Genomic DNA, 27,976 nt, shown 5'->3' with positions numbered 1-27,976 from the left:
TATAAGGGGACATATCTGTGAAGGGTGCCATGCTCAACTTATTTGGCTAATAGTCACATTACTGTTTCTAATACATTTCTTCTTTCAAAATAGAATCCTGGGGCTCAGAGAAGAGAGCTGTAGTGCCTCCAGTTAATTTTCCAGGTGAATCTGGGTCATTCCCAAGTGCAGTGCCTCACTGCAATGCCCTCAAATGGGCCATTTGGTCCCCAGGGAGGAAAGCTCTTTTTTCCCCAACTATAAAAGAAATAACACCAAAACCAGGCTTTGTACAGTCACTGTTGAGGAGCAATTTTTTTTTTTTTTTTCAAAGTGAGGGAGTGCCCAGGGATGAGATGAGAAGTGACTCCTTCTTTTGTGCTCCTGCATCCACATCACTTTTGCCTGCAGAATCTACTTCGTACACAGAGCCAGGGGATGTAGGTCAGGAACACTTGTGCTTTCCATGGTTGACCATGTACTTATTTCTCTTGTCAATCCATTCCCCACTGTTTCTAGTTGCCCTTCATGGAGCCTGGGCAGATAACCTTTGAATAATTGAAATTCAAATAGAAAGAATTGACTACTGAAGTGCCCTAATATTTGAGAAAGGTTTCAAGCTAAAATAGTTTTTTCTTTGTGCTGTTATTGGCCTGGCAGTGGTGTGTGTACTCTACCTGTACTGAGAAAGGTAATATTAACAGACTGAAAAGGTCGGAGTTTTATAAAAATCCTTTTAAAGGTAAATAGGTTTGCCAAACTGAATTCCCCACAGGTAGACAGAGGTTAAGAACTGAGAACATTTGGGCCTTTGGCAGGTCAAGTTGTGCGTCGGTAAATGCCCTCCAGAAATACAAACACCAGACAAGTGTAGAGAAGTACAGGAATTGTGGCCAGCCAGATTTACCTCCAGCTGTACCGACAGGAAAGAAGGCCAAGGCTCAACAGCTCCCAAGGGATGTATCTAGGGGCACCGTGCAAGGTGGGCACAGCACACCTGTGTCGTGCCCAGGAACAAGGGATGCAGATGCATGTGGTAGTCATTAAAGGCATCATGCACTGCACAATACAAATGCATTGATTTAATTACACTTATTTCTGGCCGGGCTTAGAGGTAGGGCATAGCCCCAATGTGTATGGCAGGACATGAAGGACTGGGGTATGCTAGAGTGAGTCAGTGGGTGGCAGGCTGGGAACGCACCCTGCGTGGAGGAACACGCATGACAGAATCACAGAATCTGCTGAGTTGGAAGGGGCTCACAATGATCATCACAGCACCGTCCCCAAGAGTCACATCATGCGTCCCAGAGTATACCAACACTTCGTGAACTCTGTCACTCTGGTGCTTTGACTGCTTCTCAAGGGAGCCTGTGAGCTCCTTCCATTCTCTGGGTCAAGCACCTTTCTCCAATATCCAGCCTAAATCTCCCCTGGCACAACTTTAGGCTGTTGCCTTGGGTCTTGTCCTGGGAAGGGTCTGGAATTGAGCTTGCCTTTCCCCTGAGCCCACTGCTCTCGTGGCAGAGCATTTTGCTTCCTGTGGGTTTGATTGCACAGAGTGAGGTGGCTCTGGTTGACAGTGTCCCACTTCCCCTTATTGTTCCTTCTGTCCAGTCTCTCAGCCTTTCTCAAGGGCATCTTTGTTGTGGCAAATTGCACGTTTTGGAAAGTGCCTTGGTATGGTCCTGGGCACAGTGAGGAGGGCCAGCTCTGTGCCGCCTCACTATTGTGAACTCCCCTGCTGTCATTATCTGTTACTTCCCCAGTTACTTCCCCAGTGGCGAGTGCATGTCCCCATGGTTTGTGGGGTCCCCCCCACTTACTACAGCCTCAGTGACTTATTTTGGTGCTATTTCTCAAAGACCCCACATCCACACAGCCCAAGCCAGGTGACTGGCAGCCAGGCACTGTCCACATGCCCTGAGGTGAGGTATTAACCAATATTAGCAGGTGAAAAAAGCTTTATTGAGGCTGTGTTGGCAGGGGGACCCGAGCCTTGGCGCAGTCCTGGTTAGGCAGTTTGTGTGCAGCTGGATCTTTGGGCAGAGGTCTCAGTGCACTCCCTGCCTCCCTGAAGAGCAGAAAGGATGGAATGGGAAGGCACACAACAGGAGGAGATATATATAGCCTTAGTTTCTGTTGCGATTTGAGGTTGCACTGTTAAGCATCTTTGTTTCCAACCACAAGAGTGGCTGCAAAATGGTGGAGTCTACATGATCCCTTTCCTAACTCTCAGAAAGGTTTTATGAGGTCTAATCCATTACTCTGTCCTCACAGGAAAGGGGTAAAAAAAAGGAGTATTTATGTAATCTCTGACTGTTAGTGTCAGTGTTAACTAAAAGCAAACAACTCAAATGTTAGATCTTGGACAAAAATAAGTTTAAACATTTTTTCTATAGTTTACAAGAGGAAAAAATTCCTTTAGGCATGCCTACTGATATTTGTGCCTTTTCACTGTATCTCACGTTGATTTAAAACCTCCTGTTCACCTCCTGCTTTTCAGGACGTTGTCCTTCTGTTAAGGAGGTATGTCAGCTCTGACACAGAAATGTGGCTGGAGCTTATGGGGCAATTCAAGACCCTCTATTCCTTAAACCTTTCAAGAGATTACTGGCAGAAGAGTTATACTGATCTGCCAGTTAGACCTGAAGAGAGCCCACTGCCAAGCAGCTGGGCTGCACTCCCTGGCTGTGCAGGAGCTCCTCTGGGGACATGAGTGGCAGCATGACACCCTGGCACCATGATGCCTTTTGCTTCATCAGGTTACTTGCAGGTATAAGACAGTGAAAAGGGAAAATAAAGAAAAGTATTAGTAATGGCTGTGAAAACTGAACTTTTATTATCGGTTCACTGTATACAAAACACCATTCTGCATAGTGATAACTTATTTGTTGTACAGTTGACAGTGCACATCAACAAAGTGTTCAGAGGTATCCACTAAATGGGAAGGGCAGTGGTGGTACATACTGAACTGCTGTGCCCGCTGCATGCTGTAAGATGAAGTACCTCACAAGCACTTGATATGCCAATAATATAAATGGGCTAACAAGCATCTAACCAGGAGCCAAATTAGGAATGAGGATGAAAAGAGCAGAACTAATGTATCTGATGCACAACTGCCAGAACGATTAAGTTTTACAGAGGTGGCTGAGAGGATCTATGTTTTTTTAAACACTTCAAATTTTAAAACTATTAAAATTTAATGATAAATAACAGAATCTCACAAATCTTTTGGGGCAAAATGCTCCACATTTATTTACATATGAAATGTGTTTAATACAGTTGTAATGGACATAGTGTATAGTAACACCTGACAGCAGCAAGACTTATAAGGAACCCAACAATTACTACTGTTTATCATGCAGCTATCTATATATACACAATTTGTTTTAAAAAAAAAGTACAAAAATGTTTGTAGGGTTACATACAAGGTATAAAATGCAAAAACAAACTAAAAATATACTCTCACAGAGAACTCTATCTGAAAGGGACAGTATGGTACCTTTTTGTACTTGTGCAAGCAAAACTAGTGGTGCTGGACAGGAGTTTGCAATGTCTGGCCGAGCTCTGCAGGGCCTGTGCTAAAGCTGCAAGCCCCAGTCCCAGTCCTGGCAGGGGCTGGCTCCTTCCCAGTTGTGGCTGTGTATGACACTGAGCACCAGAACGTTTGGCATAATCATGTGGAGCTGGCAAATCCCAACTCCTGAAGCAAGGGTCAACTATTTCCTTTCAATAACCAGCAAGGAAAATACATAATGCTGTGTACTCACTTCTATATATTTAATAAATTACATGACAAAAAACATCATCATTATAAACCTATTCCTCTAATTACATCTTATTTCTTAAATCCAGAGCAGCCCAGCCCTTTTGTAACAATTTGAGCTTTGATCACAAACACCAGATGACCTATAAAATCTCTTCATGATACTCAGAGTTGTGCATTTATACTCTTCAAAAGTACTTTACCACTCCAGGGGGTCTGCACCTGTTCTGGTATTGCCACCTAAAACAGAACTTCATTTTACACATGCAGTGATACTTTTATTTTTTTTATAATATATTTTGTAAGAAAAAGCTTAAAAGCTTCCTTAGACATTTGGAGGCCCAAGTTCTTTAGAATTTAAAATCTCCCCTTTGCTTACTTACTCTCTCCTCTCCCCTCCTAGCACCTTCTCCTGATGCACTTCCATTAGCTAAACTTTCTTTCAGAATCATTCAAAAAACAAACAGTTTAAGAGAACCTAAGGAACTGCCCCAGCATTCAGAACTCTGTTTTAAAGAAACTTACTACAAAAGAACAGAACCAAAACAGGAAAAAACCCAATTTTTCCACTAGATACTGATACAAACACATAACAAAAGAGTATAAAAATTATTAGTTTAAATATATACAAACTCTTTCCAACTCAAATACTGCTTCAATGGTTCTGAGGGTATAGACAACGAGGTGAAGGGGATACTTTTATGCAGAATATATTGCAACAGCCTGAACAGTACTGTTAACACTATTATACCTTGAACTTTCTGTAGCAAAAATGTTATTAATATTCCAATGTGGAGTGAGATTTCTGCATCCCAAACAATCTGATCATTTGTCAGCTGAACTCATTCTTTTGGACTTGATGAAAGCCATCCCATGTGTTCTCATATGAGTGTTTAAGGCCGCTTCAGTTTCAAAAGTCTTTGCGCACACTTTGCATCTTCTGTCTGATGCTGCACTGTCGGACAAGTCATCCTCATGACTGGGTTTGTTTTCTTGCTGATTATCCTCCCCAGAACCATTCTGTTTTGATACTGGCTGAGGCTCCTTTAGCTTATGTACAATGAAGAGGTGTCTGGAAAGGGACACGTGAGATGTGTAGCAGAGTCCACATTCCCTGCATTGGTATGAAGAGCCATCAGATTTATGCTGAGGAATATGTTCATGAAACTGGAGAAGATTTTCTGTTGTAAAGCCACAAACTGCACACTTGTGAACTTTAAAAACATTTATCTTCAGCTTCTTTAATGGCTGAGTGATTGCACCTCGTGGAGGTCTAATCTCCATTACAGGTTCTTCCAATTTACGCTTTGGACTAGGAACCTAACAAAAAGACAGAAATGCTGTATCAGACACATGTAAGCATCAATATGCAGTTCTTTTCATAACTATTTGTGACTTGCAAATGTCAGACTCCCTTGGCAGATTCTAGAACAACTCTGATAAACAATGATAATTTTGGGGCTCTACTTCACAGAACATGAGACATTTATTGCATCAAAGTATCTGTATTTATATAAAGATCCTGAATATATACCCACCAAAAAAATAATTTTCAGTGACTGAATGAGTCTTCTAAGTGATTACCTTTGCGTCTTCTTTTACTTCCCTTTCTTCCATATTGGTAGACTCAGTCATTTCTTTCACATCAGGGTCTTTAATGCCATGCATCAACTGAATATGTTTTTCCAACATCAACCTCTTGGTAAAAGTACGTCTTGAATCTGGGCAGTGCCTGCAGAAACACCCACACACATACACAAACATTCAAGTGTCATGCTTAACAAGTACCTTTTGGAGATTGGAAGTGTGGTTGTATATTTGAGAGGCTCCTGAAAACCAGGGTCCCCAAAGTGGAACTGCAAACACTCAGCTCAGCCAAGTTTCAGACTGTGCTCTCAGGAGCCTGACACATTTCTGCAGGCAGGACAGATAATTGATTTGCCCTGTCCTGAGCATCTGAATGAACAAGACACTGGCTCTTACACAGTTAAGGAAAGATGTTCAGCTAACAATGGTTTTTGTATTCCATTTCTAAATAAATAAAACCAGAACTTACGAGCACGTATAAACCTTCCTAATGCCTTTGTGCTTGATACGATTGTGCCGACATAAACTATGGGATGAACTGAAAGATTTGTCACATTGCCGACAAGGATGTTTCTTCATTTGCTTTAAAAGAGAAGAGAAAGACTTTCATTAAAAAAGCTCAGTAGAAGTGGTGCATGTGTTGAACCTTTTGATAAAGAGGAAAGAAACATCACTTACCCGTTTTTGGTACTTCACTTTGTGTGCACCCCCAACCCCCATTGCTCCTTTAACAGTGCTGTACAAGTCAGAGCCGGACCTCCTTCAAAGCAGTGTGACCCCCATGAGCTACACACATACACACCTGTCCCCAGCTGTAAACTGGTGTCTTGGACAGTGGGTGAAGAGAATTTTTTCCACCAAAGAAACAGGGAAGATCAGAGGACTATTTCTGTATAGACTATAAAGGCAGCAGGATGAGGGGGTTGCTTTCCCTTCCCATCACCAAACCACATCCTCAGCTGCTGACTAGGAGCTCCTCAGCCACATACAGGGAGCAGTGAAGAGCACAGAAGAAAGACCAAACTTGAACCGCACACACACTGACACACTAACAGGGTCCAGGAAAGTCAGAACAAAATGAGTGGTATGATCTGATGCCAACTTGACAGCCATCTGTTTGGGGAATTCTGTGGGGTTGATGTTGCAGCTGTTCAAGTGGAAGGAAAAAGTAAAGGCAGAAACTGAGAAGGGCTGGAGCAGTCACACATCGTAGCTGTGTGGCAATGAGCAGAGGCATCAAACCCACGGTCAGAAAAGCAGGAGGAGGATGATGTTCAGCAGGACCTGGGGGCACTATGTGGGGTAGCCAGCTGTGACCCCACACTTTGTTCTAAATTCCTTGGGGAGACTTGAGATAGAGACCCAAACAGGACGTTGGATGCATTAGTTTCTGCAATGGCAACCAAACAAAAAAGAACTGAAAAATTAGTTCTGTAATTCAGTGCAGCATGATCTATTGTACAGCATGTTGTCTTGAGAGGAAGAGGATGATCAATGAACAAGTTGGAGTCGGTAATTCCTATTTAGAAAACATCTGCCCTTTCAGAGAAACACACCTGCACACAAGTCTGAGGAGCTCAGCATATGCCTGCCTGGTGGAAGGCAGACACACATGATCCAGTTTCAGACAGGAGTTGTACAGGCTTGTTGGAACCTTGGAACCCTCTCTTGTCTTCTGGGCTGGTAACCTTTTTTTTATTTTATTTTTTTATTTTTTATTTTTTTATTTTTTTAGCACTTGTAAGATCAGGCAGAGAGGCACATCAAGGTGGCTACAAAATTTCCTACCCTACAGCTGGATCCCTTCATCCAGGATTCTCAGGAAAGGATCAGAAAATGTCAATCTGTCTATGTAGACAGTTCCCAATAAAGGCTGGAACCTTAAGGATCTGTCCAAAGAGCATATACATGTCAATACATCTCCTATGCATAATCCAGCCTGGGATCAGCAAGGAGTTACAGCTCTTTCACTCTGGTCCTGCAAAAGCAGGAATTAGAAGTTTGAAACTAGTGTTTTCTACTAGCTTGCAAATGGATTTTGTGAATAGCACATGAACTGCTTAATTACAGTTTTAAACAATCATTCAGAAAGGATAATTTTACAGCATTTAACCCACACCTATCATTCTTAAGAAAATCAGACTGTAAATTAGTTCCTCTATTTATTGGATCACATAATTGGTTATCTTATGCTCATTTCTGTTCACTCTATAGTAAAAGTTTAGTTTTACAACACAGTCTTTTTGACAGACAACAGTTACTAAAAGTTTTGACAGGTTGGGAAGGAATATAGCAGCGGGTCTGTATCACCCACTTCTGGAAGAAATGGAGTTGTATTTCTGTTTATTTTAGTATCTATGTGCCTCCTGTGTTATTCAAGGAACTGCTTGAATGGGGATAAAAACCAGCACCTGAATGGAAGCAATGAAAGAGGCCCTCAGGCCAGGATTTGAGTGCAATAATTATCTAATATTTCATAATAAGGGCTGTTCTTGAGGTAACATTGCACATAAACATCAGAGAGAGAAAGACACAGATTTAAAGCTAATATTTAGAAAGCATTATTGATATGTTACTAACCTTCTTTTACATGCCTTTGGCTACTCTGCTGTGGATGGAATCAGACTGAATATCGCTCTCTAGTTCACTCTGAAGTGACAGTTTCAGTGGGAGGTTGTGCTGCTTTGTTTTTAAGAATTGCATAAATGTACAATGCATTCGGTCTTAAACACATTTCTGATTGCCAGTAAAAGCTCTGCTGAGTTAATATTTGGGCAGCAGGAAGCTGAAGGAATGGGGTGGGAGTTACTGGAGGCAATGATGCTGGGGTGCTATTTGCTTGAAGTTGTCCTAAGAAAATTGAAGATGACACTCAGTAGTCCAGCATTTTCAGCTTTTCCATAAAACGTTTATAAACAGAACAAAATCATTTGCAGAACAGCTTTGGAGATAATGACTGTAATAGAAACCTCTGGAAATGTGCAGTCATTTATTATAGCACATTAGAATCCTGAAAACTGCATATTTTCATTCAGGGTGGCTCTCCTCCACTTATACAAAATCAGCCTATTATCCCTCCCAGTCCTGCTCTTTTGCTGCAGTGCAGCACAGTACAACAGTTTAGCTCCCTGGTTGCCAGATGAGGAAAGAGTCAGAGCTTTGCCACCAGCACACAGCAAAGGTGAAGACTGGCTTGGCAGGTGGCTGCCACATGTCAGCAAGGGGCTGGAGCCTGCCACAGCTAATTGGGGTCACCACTGCTTTCCTGTCTGCCACTCTCTTTAATTTTATTTAACTGGAAATGCTATTGAATGCAGGAAGAACATCAAGCAGTCTCTCTGCTGATATGAGGATGCAACATTCCCAGATTTAACTTTCAATCACTTTTAAGGAAGATAATTCAACTCAAATTCAGCTGCTTTAAATACAAAATGCAACTTGTTAACTCAGCTGAACTTTCAAGTGTAAGATTAGAGCAGCAGCTCAACTGTGGAATGTGTCTGCCTTTAAATGAAACACCAGTTGGCACTCACTGGACCAGTAAAACATGACTGAGTATCCACTCCCTGAGGCTAACACGAACTGAGCTTCCGAACAGAACAGAATTAAATTGCTTAAGTTGAAAAAGATCTTTAAGACTGGGTCCAACCGTTACCCCAGCACTGCCACGTTTACCACACCACCATAAAGAGAGGGAACTGAGAAGGCACAAAGACAAAATAAGAACCTGGAATGGATTAGATGGCTTGGATGAAATACACCAATATCTCTCACTCTTTCCATCTTGAAAAAATTTCAGTACTGAATGAACAGGCTACAATTGGTTTTCTCAGTAGAATTATGTAGAAACTGAAAAAAACTAAGCAGCCAAAGCAAAAAAGATGAAATAGATATAACAACAGTGAATAATAATGCTGGGACTTAAAGGAATTATTTGTAAAAATACAAATGAAATTTAGAAACAAATACTTCACCTTTCAGTTTTAATTCACCCTTTTGTAATTGAATATATTCCTTTACCTTGCCATGTTCTTTCCTCATGTGGGAGATGTAAACATCTCTCTGAGTAAAGAGTCTGTCACACTCCCAACATGTCCAGCCAGGACTAGCGACTTTTTTAGGTTCTGCTTTCTTTATGGGAGAAGGTGATTTCTTCTCCAGCTTTTCTGTTCCGTTGACAGATTTTGTGTCCTCCTTGTTGTGACTGGCTGAGTTTTGAGTTGTGGGTTTAGTACTGAGAGGCAGATTGATCCCCAGGTTTGGTGGCCCCTCGACACTTTTCAAAGTTCCATGCATAGACTACAATAAAAGAGAGAGAAAAAAAGATACAAAGCTGACTTAGACATACACAGTTGTACTCAACCAAAAGCCTTCAGTTACTTCTTTGGCACACTATTATCATCATCATCATCAGATCACATTCATAAAGAAACAGGGTTAAGTAAAGGCAAGACCTAGCATGACCTAACACTAACAGGCACCGTATGTAGGTATTTTCACAAAAAAATAAGAGACTTACTTTGGAAGTTAAGTTCAAGTTGTAGTTTAACAGGGAGGAAAAAAGGGCTCAGTAAGAACTTTATGTTACGTTTAATTTCTCACTTTACTTACATGACATGTTAGTCGAGCATCCTCATTCCAGACTATGTGACTGGAGCTTTCCAAGAAGGAAAGGCTTTTTTACTGACCAAATGTTGATTTAGCATATTAGTAAATAAGATAAGGCAACTGTGGAAAAATCACAGGGTTCTGTAATTTTGGATATATTAACATTTTATGTTGAGGCTGAGGTTAAGCCCTGCCTTACTATCCAGACAGGTTATGAGCATGCTCATTTAGGGCTATCTTGCTAACAGCCCTTAGAATCCAAAGTGTGCAGGGCTGACAGGGTCCCACAGCAGATCAGAGGGGTTTAACCATCTGTTCTCCAGCCTCTGAAGCTCCTGAGTGGGAAACTTTCCTCAGGGACTTATGTCTGCACTTTAAGTCAATGGTCCGTAAGAAGGGAAGAACTCCTTCCCCCATTTCCAAACCAGTGTAGTGTGCTGGTGTGACATGAGACTTCCAAAAAAGTGACTTGTTCAGGAAGGGCTGGGGGGCTTCAGTGTGTGTGCAAGTTTCACGTGTGGATATGGACACAGCAAGAATGAGGAGGGTTGTGGGCCAGCATGGATGACTGCAGCCCAGAGCTAATCCTGCTGAATAGGGACCCACAGTTGAGGTCTCATGTCTGAAAGGCTTTACCAGGACAGTGTTCTGATCCTCTCACCTGCTGACCCTTACTATAACCCTCTTGGATGATATGTGCAACCAGCCCAAACAGAATTATTTTTCTTTCAGGTAAAACCCATTCAATCCATTCTTGACTCTGGGAATATAGGAGTATCAATGTGATACTCCACCAACAAGTTCTTTTGTAAATACTTTGGCTCTTGGGACTACCCACTGGCTCTAGAGCAAATATCAACCTCATCAGTAGAACGTTCTTTGATTTGACAGCTTTTAACTAGCAGAAAAGCCAGTAATTAACTCCCCTAAACTGTTAATAAAAAGTGACTAACAACTAAGAGGAAAGTGCAGGTATGTAGTAAAGGAGGAGGCTGGATTTAGTATCCCACTGCACAGGGGAGGAGAAAATGAGGTTCCTGTACTCTTAAGGCAACTGAAGCTGACCTGGAGATTCCATTCCAGCCTAACCTGTCAGCATGTAAAGTGTTAGTGCTCTATTTTCCAAATGTCTTTTAAATAAAATACTTCAAATTTCATTTCTTATTTGAAACTATATTGAGAGCATTAAAGCACAGTATGGAGTCCCAGTGCTGGCCAAACAGGGAGCATTACACCTCCAGGCCAGGCCAGGCCAGGCCAGGTCAGGCCAGGCCAGGGCAGTTCTTCACCATCTGCTCTCACTGGTTGCTGGAAATTTTCTTGTAGCAAGTCATTACAGGAAAGTAAGACATTTTGCTATCAAGAAATATTGACATCTGCAGGAATTATTCTGGGTTATTTTCTGTAGCTTTAAATCATCCTCCTTCTGTCCCTTTCTGTCCTACTTTCACCCAGGTCTGTCTCTGTCTTGATGGTTTATGTCTAGCCATACCAAACCATTACTTTCTGTGCAGCTGAGCTCTGCCTCTGTCTGGGACTTGTACTCTCCTTGAATCCATTTGTGCTTTTATCTTCTCCCCGAATCCTGTTCTGCTTTTATCTATAACCTGTTACTGTTTTTTTTTTTCAGTCCCTCTTAACTGAATTCCAGTTTACACTGCTTTGCTCCAGTCCCAACTGCTATACACACATGCTAAATGCAAAACCAGCAATACTGCTACTGCACATGTATTGTCTAATCCTCTAATTTTAGTCACAGAAATGTCTGAATCATTAATAGTGAATCATACTAAAACCACACTGGTTGAAAGTTCAAATACTGGCATGGAACACTAAAACCAAAGAAGTAGCTCCTAAATAACTGAGCGTATCTTTAAAATGTGAGATGCTGAGCACCCCAATTTCTGTAGAGGTAGCTTCTGGCCCTAAATGCAGTCAGATCTAGCTCCTGAAAGTGTTGTCTTCAGATCTTACAGAAGCACTTATGTACAGATATAACAATACTTTTCCAGTAATATTTGAGTCAGGTAAAACTAATTGCAAACACAAGACATACACTGCAATACACAGAATTTGCCTATTTAGTTTAAAAAACTCCCAACCATCTGGTAGATCAAAGGAAACAGAAAACAGTTTTGCATTGCTGCGTGAGAGGAGCATCTAAAGATATCTTGCAATAAAGATGCAAGAACTAGTGCTACTAGTTCAGAAGCAAAGAAAATATCCAGCCCTTGTATTTCTGAACATCTTGGCTCAGCCCCTTCCTCATCTCCTCCTCAAGCTGAAGACTGGCTTTAAGACCACCTGTTTTTTTAAGACTTGTGATCTTATTTTCAACAGAACTTTGGAGAATTCTGTGGTTACAAGTGCCATAGTTGGGACTAAAATGCAAAATGATGGTTTTAGCAGTTTTCCACTTTGCTGTAGAGAAATAGTACTCAGAAATTGTGTCACTGCAGAGAAGTGCAGCGAGCTGCCCAGTAGCATTCTGGACTGCAGGGCTGTGTTCAGGCACCAGGGGTTAGTAAGGCATAAAAACCTTAGCTTTGGTCTGTATGACATGAGGTAATAGTCTGTGTCAAACACACAACTAACAAATGATAGCCAGGGGGCTGCTGATCTTTAAAACCAGGATTTACAAGGATCACAGTGAATCGTTAGCTGTTAACAGTGTTTGTGAGGAAATCCACTTGGAGGTTTTTTCAAAGCACATGTGTTCAAGTTCATATGTGAATACACACTGGTAAGCCCTACATCCAGCAACATACTGCTTCCTGGTGAATTCTGAACATTAAAGGTTTGATTTTGTGATGCACTCAGCATTCTCAGCTCCTACCAATTGGAATAATACTTAGAATACTGTAAATAAAACTCAATATTTGTTAGGATTGGACTTGCTGAGATATTCCCAGTATACCAAAATCAACATTCTTGCAGAAAAACCGACTGAGTCATCACAGATATGCTGAAGACCAGACAAAGTATAACATTTTAACATTTGAGAACAATATTCACAGATTATTCCTTCAGAATTAGTAACATCTCTTTCAGCAGTCTTGTTATTCTGTGCCTTTTCACAACATATTCTCACAGCATATATTGCATGACAAATGGTATCATAAAGGAAACAAGAGAAGATGCCTACACACCTTGATATGATCCATCATAAGCTGTTTCTGTGCATATAGAAGAGAACAGTCTGGACACTTGAAAACAGACACCTTCTGATTTTCAATGTGCTGATCAAAGTGGCGATAGAGCAAAGGTTGTAGAGTAAACACAGTGTCACACATAGAGCATTTATATATTATTCTAAAAACAGAAGCACAATAAACTATGTCAGTCATGCTCATGATCTGTTTGCAAGAATCATGATGTTAACTTTTTTCTCATCACAGATAAGATCTGACATGTTTAAGCAATCATTTCAACACTGCCTGAAAAAAATTAAATTAATTCAAAACATCCTCCAATTTCAAAACATGGGAGCAGTAGAAGAAACACAAAAATAGAAAAAGTAATTTAAAAAGTGCAAATAAGAAGCCAGAAAACAACAGCAAATGCCAGTTACATATACAACAACACCTGCTCAGACACTCTGACAGTTCAACACCTTCAGTTTCTGAACTCACATTATAGCTAAAGGATAATATCCCTGCTCCAGGTTACAAATGCAGTATGTTTTAAAGGAGTGATTAATTCAATCGTAGTTAGTAACATACTTCAAGATAAATACATTTTTGGCAATGTTCATGGCTTTGATACTTCTTAATGCCTAGACTCTGTCAATGCCCTGAAGCTCCAACAGCGCAGGATAGGGTTTCCCTAATCTGTCATTCCAAGCCTTGATGAATCTGTCATAGAAACGTAGAGATACCACCAAATGCTTCCTCTCTTGGAGCCCATATGACTTTTAATCTTAGGTCCCTCAGCCTCCTGTTCTTACAGCAGTTTTCTGACCCCATATTATCAGATGAGAAAGAAATCTAAGACATCTAATCTGTAGTGCTGCAGAGAAAGTTTAGCTAGAATAAAAGAACCCCAACCACAGGTGCTCAGTACAGCAACAGGTGCTTCCCATCTTTAAGAGTAACTTCCACAAAAAAAACCAAAACAAAACAAAACCCTCAAAACCCACTGCCTGCTGAGCTGCTAAATCTTCTCATTAGCCAGATAAATGTTCCCAGTCCTTTCTATATTCTTCTAAGTAATTGTCACGGATAGTGCATTGTTCCAGAGCTCTAGGGATCACTCTGAACTGTGTTTTGAGAAGAACATGGGCAAGAACATGGGCATTGCTTCCATGTCCAAGCTGTCCTGTAATTCCAAATGAAAAACAATTCTTCCTATTAACTGGGAAAGACTTTGTTTTTGTGGTATCAAGTGGTCCCAGTTTCTCATATATGCTAAGATAAATGTATTATTTACACAGCATCCTCTGATGATCAATGTACTATTGTCCTGCCTTCTGCAGTGAACCCTTCACTGCAGATCTGCAGTGAATCTGCTACAAAAAAATCCGACGTCTTTCTGAATTTCTTGCACATAAAAACTGCACTAAAAACATCACAAGCTGAATTTCTGTATTTTCTATGGCAGCTAAAGTACTTTACTCAGCCTTCACAGAAGCAGAACTATCTGATAAAGATCCAAAATTCAGACAATCTCTGGGCAAAGACTGTACTCACTTAAATTCATACCAACACACATCCCACTATGAGTTATGACTATACACACCTGGAGTATTTCCTTCAGACACAGCAAAAACATGATTTTCAATTCCTAACAACATATATGCAACCAAGTATGCTTGTTTTGTTTTTTTTTTTTTAATTTAATTAAAGTATTCAGTGTTTAACATGTAACTGCCTAAAATGCTATTCAAAGCCTAAAGGCAGTTGTGCTTCTACAGGATGTTATTTACAGGGATACTGGAATAAGTAAGGCGGTCCATCCCACCCCATCCCACCCCATCCCATCCCATCACTAGGCTGGTTACTCATCACTGCTCCTGCCCCATAGTACACACCAAAGCAGGTGCATGGCCTTTTTCCTTCCCAAAAATCAGTTTAACAAATTCATGTATTATCTTGGAATAAATACAGGTGTTGTCTTACAGGAAAATACTTTCGGTCACGTAAAAGACATTTAGCATTTGGAAAGCTTCTGCACCAGAGGATAGTATTATTCCTCCTTCCCATTTTTTTTCCTCTAAAAAAAGGAATGTGTGGGATAATACACTTTTTACCAATTGTACAGTAAATATCCATAATTTGGCTCGATAAACAAGAATTTCTCCAGTATTCAAGAAGAGATCAGCCATGAAAAATATCTTAGTGCCATTCCTAGGCACTCTTTACTTAAAAAAAAGATCACCTCTGTGGTTTTCTGGGAAACCAAAGATTAGAGTATGTTACAGGAGAGAGCTTCCCAGAGTTGAAGACAGCCATCCATACTAAAAAAATCTTATTTCATTCCACTGGCATTGCCTGAATATAAAAGCCATTTTTCATACACTAAATAGTTTAGTGCATGTGTTCTGCAGCAACTGTTTGTAATGTAATTGTAAATCACACAGTTCCAAATAAATGCCAGAGGCAGGCAGCCCAATTCCTGTAAAGAGAGGAGTGTGACCTACTACAGAGTCCCTCAGAACCCATGGGGCCAAGAGTCCTGGCACTGCTGAAGCCATGGCCAGAGTCCTTGGATTGTGCCACACACCTGGGGTCAGGAGTGAGGCTGGCAGGTTTGCAACGGGTACCAGTCACACAGCCAGGGTGCTCCATGGTGCACAGATAACCCAAACGTGAATGTATTGCCTCAAATACAACCTGTCAGCTCTGCTCAGAACTAGGCAAGCCAAGAAGTCTGAAGACTGCATGGGCTGGAAAAATCAGTCACTCTGCATGCACTTAAGGCAGCATTGTGACTGAAACTGGCAAATTTAAAGGGAACACCACTTAAGAGGAGTGTTCAACTATGGATTCTGTGACTTTTTATAGTAGTACATAATAAACTTTAATTTCATTTTTTTAATAATAAATTTGTAAAGGAATACAATTATTTCCATCTATATGCAAAATACTTAATTCATGAACCTGATCAGAAACAATTTGGCAGATCCAAGCACAGTTCACTTTTCATATGTGTAGCATCTTACACAAACAGTGATCTTAATATTTTATGTATCTGTAAGGAGAACTATGGGAACCTGAAAAAAGTTTTAAATGCTGGTATCTCATAACCTTTGTCTGATGATAGCATCCTGAATTTAGACAATGTATCATTTCCCACTAGGCAGAAAGACCTTCAATTGGTATCAACATGGCAAGTTTGTTGCCATTTTGCTTTGATGGCGGTGTAAACAAAGAAAAAGATCTGGTGTTAATATGTTAGAAGAAACAGTGAGAAAGGGAACTCCTAGGAATGATGGTTATTATATGACATGGCACCTAGGTTCTTGAGCCTGCAAGTTGTTACCATGCTGATGCTCTGTGCACACCCCAGAGAAAACACAGAGCTCAATCCCAGTTTACTCTGAACAGTGCACTCATGGCAGTGAGGAGGAGGCAGATGGAGAAGGGGTGCTCAGAGAGTCTCATACCCGAGGGCTGGAGGAGTCTGCACACACAGCAGCACCTGCACCTTCAGCAGAGCCTGCCAGTGTCCAACAGCTTTAAAAAAAGACCCTGAGGCTGAGTCCTATCTATACCCTGTGTCACCACCTTCAGCAAACTACCACCTTCATGGCCAACTTTCCTAGCTACAGAATAAAACCACTTCTGCTTTAAGCCAGAAAGAGATTACCTATTGGAAAAAAAAAAGCTTACATAAACAGATAAAATGGCTTTTTCTCAACTTTTCAACCACATTATGAGAATCACCACATAAGCACTGGTGAGTCTTAGCAGCTCTTTTTGGAATCACATTACTTTTAATTCACAGTAAAAATGCTGATGAGCTAAGCAGATTAAAACATCAGAACAAGCAACACTCTGGCCACCTGTCCAAATAATTTGTGTAATTACATTTTTTAATCACTGTCTTGTAGTGTGCAGTGCTTAAAGATCTGCTAGTGCATTCAGAGAAATGTCAACTTTGCCCAATGAACTGCCAGCTGAAAAGTCATGAAAGCACTACACAAATCCCACATAACAGCAGGCTGACAAACTGGCGGCTGTCAGAGGTGACTTTTATGACTGCAGAGGACAGAATGCAATTTCACAAGTCATTCAAATGCAGGCAAGTGCAGTAGAAGATGAATTTTGCTTACTTTGGTTCGCCTATCTTGATACCCGGGTGTTGTGTGTAGGCATGGGAGTGTGTGCTGGGAGCAGATTTAAATGCCATGGGACAGATAGGACACTTGTAAAAGACTTCACAGTGACAACCTTGAATATGAGACTTGAGTGCCGCCACGTCAGAGTATACAACATTGCAGTGCACGCAGCTGCGGAGAGAGCGGAGGAGAGTCAGTGCAGCCCTGCCCCCAGCAGTGCTGGACATAATCAACAGGGATTTTCAAGCAAAGGGAAGAGAGAAACACACATGGATAACACTGGATAAAACTACATTACTCTGTCAACTCAAACAACCCCATAAGAATCAACATAACCAGTGATTTATGGATCACAAAGTTAAGGAGAAAGAAATTTCACACATTTTCAAATCAAAGAGATGTCAGGTCAGAATATGTTTTTATGTTATTAGAATGAAACAGATAGAAGGGTCGACAGAAAAATACTCTACTGATTGCAGAAAAAATGCTTAAATCTTCTGCAAATTTGGGAAGAGATTTTCCAGAATACATTTTTATCACATACAGGGTATTGTTTAAAGTACAGCCCAGCAATTTAGAAACCACCACCACATGGAAAACCAGTAAGGAAAATATTTTCACTATTTCCCTAGTTTAGATTTAATGAAGATATACTGGTAATGATTTTCTGTACGTGTAATCAAATCAGCACTTGGATTGAAACTCAGGAAAACTAAACCAAATCCTTACTGTCAGAGCAATATATAATACTGAAATTTAGAAAATATTTTTCAAAAACATACTTTTGCTGTGTCGAAAATTTGTGACCTTTCTGCATCTATTCTAAAATGAAATGATTAAAAAATTGAATTATTATTAGAACATAAGAATTTTGATACACAACGGTTCCCTTTAATGCCCTACACGTCCAGTACCAAATGCTCCCAGATCAGTCCAAGATCATAGTGCAGTCAGCAATTACCTGTCAAATGAGACAATTTCTTATTGATCAGTATTTTGCAGTGAGACTTTTACAAACTCTTCAAACATAGACGGCCTCCACCCTTCCAGAATTTTAATTCTAGCATCTATCATGGCAGTATGATTGTTGTCATGTAAACGCCCATTTAATTTTTCAATACTTTTAGTGCCCTAGTGATAGCAATAAAGCAGGAAATACACTTCTACATTCCATTCCAATGCAATCCAAAGGATCCCATTTTACTTCTAAAATTTATCACCCTTGAATTTTATGAAATGTCATCCTTTCTTTCTCTGGGCATTTCATTTATACCCATCTAGTCTCTGCTTACCAATGCATTCTCTACAGCACATCATTCTGATCTTTTTTGGCTCTGTTAAGATCTTCTGTGCTCACACAGAGCTGAGCATTTCTTCACAGCAGTATACAGTGTGATGCACTCAGTAACACATCTACCCCTGAGGTGTCCCTCCGGAGAGCCGGGTGGCATTTTCATCTCTCCACGCCACGGCTTGACTTTGTTTTCTAGTGATGCCACATACCAACTCATCCTCAGCATCCACCACTGTATGTTGCACAGTTCCTAAGGACCAAGCCTTCCTTTCGGGAACTGCTCTAACAGCTTCTTGCTTTCACCTTGGCAGGATGCAGTGAAACTTCAGGCTGAAATTTTCTGCTGATTCAGTGCAGACAACTAGCCTAAATCACTGGAATCAAAGGGAACTTCTTGGCAGAGGCCCTTTGGAAAGGCAGGACAGGCTATGCTGCTCCTTAGGCAAAAGCATCTCAGTTCTAAGGACAGGCTGAGAAGTCTAAGGAGGGAGACAGTAATATTCCCAGAGGCTGCTTTTGCTTGCCTGGGTGACTTCGCTTTAGTCTCACCAGATCAAGAAATTCTGACTTGGTGTGACTTGAGATGTTTATGAGACATCTTGAAAATTTAGTGACTTAGATTCACAGTGAAGGGGATTCTGTTGGTGTTACTGGGGCAGGTCAGGAGTCCCTAGAGGTGATTCCGTGTACAGACCCAAGAGACATACATTAGAGGAAAGAGCAGTGGAGTGCAAAAAGCAGGTGGAGAAAAAGCAAGACAAGACATACTACCACTTGAGAGAAAAGGGTAAAAGACCCCAAAGAAATGAAAAGGGCTTGGAATTGTGCCAGGCCATGGATTGAAGCTAAAAAACAGAGGCTTGATGCAGGTAAAAATGCTTTCTTCCCTTAGGGGAAGATTGCACAGCCGTCCTGGAAAATGAACTGTGGCACCTTAAGGGTGGAAGGAGCTACCTGCTCTAAGATTTAGAATGGCCTTTTACCAGGCAGACAGGGTGAAGTGGATGTGGTTTTGGAGTGCTAAGCAAAGCTTGGGATATGGGTGGCTCTTCTAATCTCTTGCTGTGCTGCCTTGCATTCATTGCAAGGAAAATTCTAGCAGAAAACATTTTTTCAAGTCTTTCAGAACTAAACAATTCTGTGAAATGCCTCTGCTCCTCATTTTCACAGTGAGTTGCCATTACAGGGAAACGTAAAATTCAAAGGGAAACTGAAGAGTAAAAAACGAGAACCAAAGGACAAAGCTATTTGAGAAAGGCAATTTCCAATTGATGTAAAGCCAAGGAATCTTGACTTCCTACAGAAAAGAGACCAACCAGACAGGTGCAGTATGCCCATCAACATCTCAACCATACATGCTGGACATACTGAAAATTACTGTTCTACCAGAGAGTCAACAGTCTAAAATTCAATGTTCTGAAGAAACATGAGAAGTTTTTTGAGAACCTGAAATTAAGACAATGCATCTGAATTCTCTAGACTTTATAAACCGTGAAGTCCTGAATCTGTGTGACACTAGCTGATATTCTGGTTTATTCATATACAAAAGTGGATGCCCAAAACAAAGCAGAATGCTAATGTATTTATTCCAAAATTTTAGTACTAACAGTACTGTTGCCATGACAATCTTAAACCCATGAAGCTGGTATTGTCCAAACAATGCTTATGAAAATGGCAAATCACTTTTAAAACCATAAATTATAAATAAATTGACAACAAAAGGAATCATTATACTGACCGAAACCCAACTCTTCGGGTATAATGCAGGCAGTTCTTAGTGACATGGGTCTGGAAGTGGACAGATCTGCAGATTGCTCCACATTCAGGACACGTGTATGGAGATTTATGCTGATGAATTCTCTGGTGTGATGCAAAACTGCACTGGTTAGGAAGCAGCATCTGGCAGATATTGCATGTCTTCTAAATGATAAACCAGAATAGATGAGACAAAAGGTTTGGTTCAGCTCTACATAATGTCTTGTGTCAAACACTGCAATATAGCAAAAAAAGGTTAAATGTCATAACTGGGATGGGACCCAAAGCAATAGGCAAGTACAAACACAAGTCCTGCTGGCAGAGCTGGCAGGTGCTGGTAGCCAGACAGACTGGCATTCTGGGCCACAGAGCTGCTTCATACACCATTGACCACGGGAGATACACATGGTTTACAGAAATACTACTCAGGTGCCTTCCCAGATTACCTTAACAGTGCAATGGGCCTACATACAACTCCAGAATCAAATTATTACTATTGTCTCATGGCTTAGGACTTGTGAAACTCACCAGTGACTTGCAAAGATTTAAAAACAAACCCAAGACTTATTAATGACATCAGTATTTTTTGGAACATGTATTTGCAAATTTTTAGGAATGTTCTCTCTAAGAGTCTGGCATATGTAGTAATGTCTACACTCTGCAAGAATATTGACAAAAAAAACCCCAAAACAACCAAAACAAACGAACAAAAACCAAAACCCAACAACAAGAAGAACAAAAAAAAAAAACAAAAAACAAAACAAAACAAAAAACAAACAAACAAACAAAAAAAAACAACAAAAAACCCTCCAGAGCTACATTATAAATTATTTAGTAACACATGCATGAAGAAATCCTGAAATAAATGCTCTGAGAGCACTGTGGCCTGGTGTGTTTGAACAGTCTGTACAAACAGAGCTCTCCCATGCTCTGACGCAGCAAGATGGCAAAATGCAAACCATTAAATTACACAGCGTGTTAAGCAAAGAAAACCTGCCATCACTGCAATGCAGGTTCCACTGGCCCTCCTGCCAGCCCACGACAGTAGTGCTCAGCATGGGTAGATGTACTGCTCTCCTGCAAGGCTCTGCCTGAACTCAGCTATCTACAGGGATTTCAAACTGGCACCTGCTCAGAGCCTTTGGCACACAGTAAGGCTGTACTGAGACACACTGAAATATTCACTTTGAAATGTCAAATACTTGGCCTTAATTGACTAAACAGTATCCAGAAGTGGGGGACTCACAACCTCAGGCTGACCAGAACTGTTTTGGGGTGTTAACTTTGTCTTAAGTTCAGCTAAAGGAAAAACCCTCTGACCAGCCATAAGTGCCACATTTACTGGGCTCACTACCATTCCCCAAATCTCTCTTTGGCTGTTCCTGTATTAACAAGCTGTAATACAATACTAGAGAATCTGGAGCATTAATTGATAATGTTAAGAAAACAGCAAATCAGAACTTCTTATTTCAGTAACAGAAACATTTGGAGGTTTCACAGTCCTCCTTCCAAAGCTTTTGGCTTGCAGGACTTCTGAAGGAAACCGGGATGTGATGCCACAGAAGAGCCACACAACATTCCTGCCCCAGCTCAGTCATCTTCTTGATTTTGCAGCAAGCTGCCAGACTCGTTTGCTGACCCAACATGCCAATAATGCTCTCAGTTAAGGTCCCTGCTCTGCTATTTCAATGAATACAGAAAATGTTTAATTGTAACTGATTACAGTAGAACAAGAAGCATCTACTGTGAAATTCTGATATTCAGCACATTTGCTTACCATTTTATTTTGGGCTTAAGGTGGCATTAACTTCCAGTTCTCTCATTCCAACCCACACCAAAATAAAACACAGTTTGTGAAAATCATCACCTGCCTGCATTTAAAGTCAAAGTTTCAGAAAAAAAAAAAGGGTTAGAAGGAAAAATGGTGGAGCTGGAAAATAAAGATACACACATATGCTGAGTATGAAGGGAAATGAGCTATGTAGTTTCCATTGGAGCTATATACTCCTATCTATAACTGAGAGAAATATTAACATTCATTAGCCCAGATTTGCTACCTTTTCCCCCCAGCAAGTAGATGAGGGTTTCATTCAGCCAGAAAACCTGTCAGTGAGTCAGGCTTAATATTCCTTTAGCTGGAATATTCCTTTAGGTTAATATTCCTTTAACAGGAATATTAATGGCAATAAAACATTACAGAAAGGTAACAACTTTATAGGGAATGTATTTTCACTGCTAAGATTGTTCTACCATTGCTTATTTAAACAAAACATTCTACCTTCGTAACAGGAGTATATGAGCATCTACTTACTCATTGGAAACACAAAACTATACATTTTCCATTTCAGGAGCTATCAGATGGGACATCAGAAAGAACAGCAAGCTGCAAATAACCTTTTTTTCTATTACTTGTTTGCAAAATCTAGGTATTCATTTTTATTCTTTCTTCCTTCCTTTCAAAGAAAAAAATACCAATCTCATCTAACTTCCCTGTCTTCTTCCCCCCCTACAATAATGGCAGTTTTACAGCAAAAAGCCAATGCCAAGCATTAAGAAGGATAACAAGTCAGAGTATTTCTCATCCAAGCTTCTCAAGAAGTAACATCTAATGAAAGAGTAGCAACATACTTAGTAATCAATGCCTATACAGAGTCTTTCTCCAGGAAACACTACCCCTACAGGAAGCAACCAAACAAACAGCAGCTGCTTGACATATGGAACGGACTATGAAAAATGTTTAATTGATATTTAAAAGGATATTTCAACAAAGTAGATTTAAAACTTCATTTATTAAGTGTTCTTTTCAAGTGGAAGAACACGAAAACAGCTTATTTTTCTCCAGTGCTTTGCACCTTTTTTTAAACCTGCAGCTCTTAAGCAGAGCAAGTTTTCATAAGGAGACACAAACCCTGAGAGGCAGCAGGCAATGCCAGCAGCTGCTGCAGCAGCTCCAGGGGCTTCTCTCTTTGAATAGCCGTACCTGGGAATTCACACTTCTCTCCCCACACCTCCCTGCAGCTGCATTTTGACATTCTGTGAACATCACAATTGCTTTCCTTTAGTAAATTACCAGGACAGACAGTACCTAAAGGACATGTATGGCGAGCAACTCAGCAGCAACAGGGAAAAAGCACCAGACAGAAGGAGAAAGGGAAGGGTAAAAGGTTTAGTTTACTTTGCCATAAAGACAAAAATCCTCACACCCTTAAAGTGAGAACTTTTATCACTTTATCTCTGTTCTCTTTCTTTTCCATTTCTATTTTAGTCTCATCCTCCCAACCTCTTCTGTGTCTCTCATGCAATTGCTTTGTCTTGGCACCTTCTTACTTGCTTCATTTTCCAGTACCAAAACCAACAGGTTTTGCAAGGACTACTGGATCTTAGATGGAATGTTACCTAATGGGCTTCTTATAGGAAAGAATCTATCTACAAGCAATAAGCACCGGCAAATCAGTTAGCTAAAACCCCTAAGTATTAAGTAGCTCAAGCTGGTGCAGAATATACTCATGGTCAGCCTTTAGATCCTGTTCAGAACTGCAGCAACATCTATGGATGGACAAGTTTGCTGAAGGAAACTCCCTTAGGTAGGCACACTTGTAGTATCTTACACCAGACATTCATTTGCATGGCATTCCATTTGGAATCCAGCCTATCTCAGTCTAACTCTGCTAGCCAGTTAATGGGAGGAGCTAAGGCAAAGCCACATAATCAAGGTTACTTCCACATGCAAATCTCTTTACATTGCTACCTATAGTGGTAGGTGCAGTGGAGCTGCTTCGTGGTACAGAATAGGCCCTAAATCTTGTGAACAGATCCTGACAGGAACCTGCCTGTGATCCTAGGACTAGGACATTTTTTCCTAACTGCAGGATTTAAAAATCTTTAGCCTGTCCACTGTTGTGTGATTCCCAGGAAGATTCCTGGGGTATTACTGCCTTGAGTATGCTTGCAGGTTTTCAGCTTCCCCCGCAGCAAGAAGCTGGAGCACCAAGCTCACCTGAATGCTTTGAAACACACCAGAATCCCTTTTAATTGGCACACCCCAACAGAGATCCAACCGTATCATTTAATTAACCACCTTCACTCTGCTAGGATTATAAAATACATCACACACTGATTAATATTAAGTTTTATTGAATGACGTATTTGTTTCAGGTGAGGCCACATACATTAGTAAAGAATTTTCAAATGGCTTTAAGCTGAACTCATGAGCATTTGTAAGAGGAAAAAAAACCCAACCACCTAAACCAATGGTCACACAGAAAGGAAGATGTGCAAGTGAGAACAGCATTTTGCACTTTCTAAGGAAGAGCTGAGGCAAACAGCAGGCATGCCTGTCAGTAGACAGTGTGCCATTCGTCACTGCCTGAGTCCCTCCCTGCATGTGAGGGAATACCTCACTCACTTAGGGCACTTGGTGAAAACTCTAAAACCTGAAGACCAATCGAGAATGAATCACTTAAAGTTATCATTCAGGTTGAATAGATGGGCTGTTAATGAGGGTGCCAATTAAGTGGATTCCACAGGGTAGTCAAATTCCAAAGCACAGAAAGAAGCATTAACATACTGTTAGTAAAACCCGTTATTATTTTCCGTATTATAATGTTCAGCTCTAAGAAATCTAATGCTAAAATTTAGCAAAAATATACCGTGTCAATTTCAGATTTCAGGTCCTAAAAAATTTCTAAGAAGTCTTATTTAAAAAGTGTTGATATTTGCTATATAAGTGCTTGCAAGACTTTCTGTGGTTTTTGTTTATCATTTTAATCACAGAGGTTCAGATAATTAACAGCTAAATGAAAGTAAAAACATATCCAAAGTCTCCTAGGCTTATAGATGAAACATTGGAATGTAAACATAGGATACTCTACTTGTCCACTTGTGTCTGCAGCCTGCTGGAAATGAGTTGCAAGAGATGTCTCATCTTGGAAAACTTCATTGCACTCCAAACACTTTAGACTATGTCTACAGAGTTTCGATGGATCTTCATCTAGCGGCATAGCTGGAATGACAGGAGAGCTCGCAGGGGCCGAGATCACTGTCCCAGTTAAGCCAGTCTGGATCTTTGTTACCGAGTGCATGCCAGCTCCCCCTGGGCTCTGGAGCACGGCCGCAGCAGTATTGCTGGAAGGAGATGCTATCATTTGATCTGCTGGGACTGGTTTTAGGATCAGGTGGGAACACTGCATCACGACGCCTTTCTCCTTGTGCCCACGAGCATGGGACAGGAGACTACATTTATTGTAGAAAACTAAATTCTTTGTACAATGATTACAAGTCACTTCAATTCGCACACTCCTCCTGTCATAATGCTGGGTCAGGCTCTTCTCGAGAGCAAAGGAGTCGCCACACTCCAAACACTTGTAACCTCGTGTTGGTAGGGTGATTCCGGCATTGGCAGGGGGGCTAAGGTTTGGGATGTAAACTGGTACGGGATTGACGCTGCTCAGCACTTTATTGAATGCTTCCACTACAGAGCTCTGTAGAGATGACACCACCTGCACTCGAGACACTTTTTTCGAAGGCTGAGAGGCAGCTGCAGAAATTATTGCCTGCTTGATTTGCTGCTGGGGTTTTGTTAGCACTTGGCGCAGTTCAGAGGTGGTTTGAGCACCCTGAGGCAAAAGGTTAAGGTTGGCAAGATGGACCGTCTTTGGCACAAGTTTGGCACTGGCAAGGCTCGATGCTGGCACCACGACCGTCTGCTGCTGGATAGCATTGGCAGCTTTGATAATGGCGCTGCTGGCGCTCTGCACGGACGCGGCAGAAATGACAGTGGCTTTCACTGTGGTGTTGTTAGCCAGCTTCAGATTGATCACTTGGGAACCTGCTGTTTTCACTGCTGAAACGGGCAGGAAGGCAGTAGCCACGGGCTTGATAGTGACCTGTTTGGGGGCAAGTTCTGCAGATCCAACTGCATTGGTGACAACTGAGGACTGCAGAGGAGCTCTGGGAGGAGAGGAGAGAACAGCAGCGGAAGTTGGTGAGGACAGGAGAGATGTCATGGACGTTACCATGGAAGCACTCTGCTCTGGCTTTTTACCGGAGTCCAAATCAACTTCTGGCAACACTCTAGTAACAGTTCTCTTGATCTCCCCAGAAGAAGTCTTGATGGTTTTTATGCGAACCTTAGGGATTGCTGGTGTTGACCCTGCAGGAGAAGACGGAGACCCTTTGCTACTGTTCTCACTTGAGATGCTTCTGGGACTATCGGGCGGTTTGACAGACGGCTTCTTAGCACCATCAATGAGACTCTGAGACTCAGGAGATTTTTCCATGGCCCGGGGACTTTCATTCATGTCTTTTGGTAATGGAGAAGACTCTCCTGAATTAGACTGTAAATCTTTACTGCTATCTGTAGCTGCCTTTTTAGCACTCAGTGCTGCGATTGCAGCAATGCAGGACGAAAGCTTTGCTGATGACTTCGCTTTGGACTGGGAAATGCTGGCAAGATTTGTGTCACTTTTTTCAGTACTCAGTTTTCCATCAAGTGCCCTGTTTTCAAGAAGCTTGTCAGAATTGTCTTTTAGTAACTTGTCGTCTGTTTTTCTAGTTTTAAAAGGCTCATAGACACCTAAATTCATGGAGTTTGTCTCTGTTTCTCGTTTAGCAGTTTTATTTTTATCTATACTACTTGAAACACTGATTCCAGATTTAATTAAGTTCTCCCCTCCAAGTGCCTTTAGTTTGTCATATTCCTGCTGAGACAGAGATCCTGCCAAGACATTAGCTCTGAAATTTGCACGCACGTCCTCTTTATCCGGGGGGTCATCCACCTCAATTCTCTCATCATCATCAAATTCTTCTGCACTTGATATTGGGCTGAACTGGTTGAAAGCTGAATCCTTCAGTGTCGTCTCAGAAGCTGACCCATCATCTTTAAGTGATTTCCCTTCATCTTTACTGTAACTCTCAAGAGCTGCTGATGTTAGGAAGCCATTGTGCAAGCTATTGCCTGTGGAATGGTGGCCATCCTTATCCAGACCTTCGGAGGAATCAATAGTACGCACATTTTTCACAATGACGCTCACCCCAACATCAGATGATGATGGGACATGGGAGTCTTCATCTGTGTGAGCATTTTGTTTTATGTGGGTTTCGTGGTCATCGTGTCCAGATTCAATAGCTGCTTTGGGATCTACCATGTCTGGTATGTCAAAGGCTGCAAGAAGGTCATCAAAATCTGGGGTCTTCATATCCCCCATGGCCATGTAGTTGATTATAAGCAAATCTGTAAAATAAGCAGAAAGTCATCACTTTAAGCTCTAGTTGCAGTCTTAAACAGTCTTATACAGCATAACAGTGTAACAGTCTTATACAAAACAAGTGCCTGTTCACATCTGCCAGGTAAATAAGTGTTATTTCACTTCTGAAGTAATGTTTTCAGAGATTATACATTACAGGACAGCGTTCCAGTCAAAGTGTACCATTGAATTATTACACCAAGAATTACAGTAATTCATAAACTCCACATATGGTAACCTGGCTATTTTATTCTGGGCCCAAATTGCAGTCACTTTCTTCCTGTTCCCTCTCCTACTCTCCCTCCTATCCTCACCCACCCAGACTGGAAAATACTTGGACATGCATAAAAACAACAAGAGACACTTGTAATTTCTCTTAAGTCTTGACTTTCCCCAACAGTTGCGCCATTGATCTGAGGAGTCTTCTTGAAAATAATGAAGTATAAAGTAATAAACATCTGTAA

At 41.1% G+C, this 27,976-nt stretch overlaps 1 protein-coding gene across 7 annotated transcripts; it reads right to left on the bottom strand.

Annotated features, from left to right (window-relative positions):
* Window positions 1-4,570: 4,570 nt before the first annotated feature.
* Window positions 4,571-27,499, bottom strand: ZNF532 (zinc finger protein 532). Of its 7 annotated transcripts, none has more exons than XM_062513028.1 (8): window positions 25,140-27,499; window positions 20,252-20,433; window positions 17,214-17,390; window positions 13,090-13,252; window positions 9,353-9,631; window positions 5,802-5,914; window positions 5,330-5,477; window positions 4,571-5,065 (listed from the first exon to the last, which is right to left on the bottom strand). In XM_062513028.1, exons 1-8 carry the CDS (start codon window positions 27,477-27,479, stop codon window positions 4,571-4,573), a joined length of 3,897 nt encoding a protein of 1,298 aa, XP_062369012.1. In that variant the 5' UTR covers window positions 27,480-27,499. The 7 variants fall into 7 exon arrangements, with proteins under 7 accessions (XP_062369012.1, XP_062369013.1, XP_062369014.1 ...); XM_062513029.1 differs by having other exon boundaries at window positions 5,808-5,914; window positions 25,140-27,479; XM_062513030.1 differs by lacking the exon at window positions 17,214-17,390 and having other exon boundaries at window positions 25,140-27,479.
* Window positions 27,500-27,976: the final 477 nt, after the last annotated feature.

The sequence above is a fragment of the Cinclus cinclus genome, chromosome Z, assembly GCF_963662255.1.
Source record: "Cinclus cinclus chromosome Z, bCinCin1.1, whole genome shotgun sequence".
Classification (NCBI taxonomy): Eukaryota; Metazoa; Chordata; class Aves; order Passeriformes; family Cinclidae; genus Cinclus; species Cinclus cinclus.
This window is presented reverse-complemented; position numbering and strand designations above follow the sequence as displayed.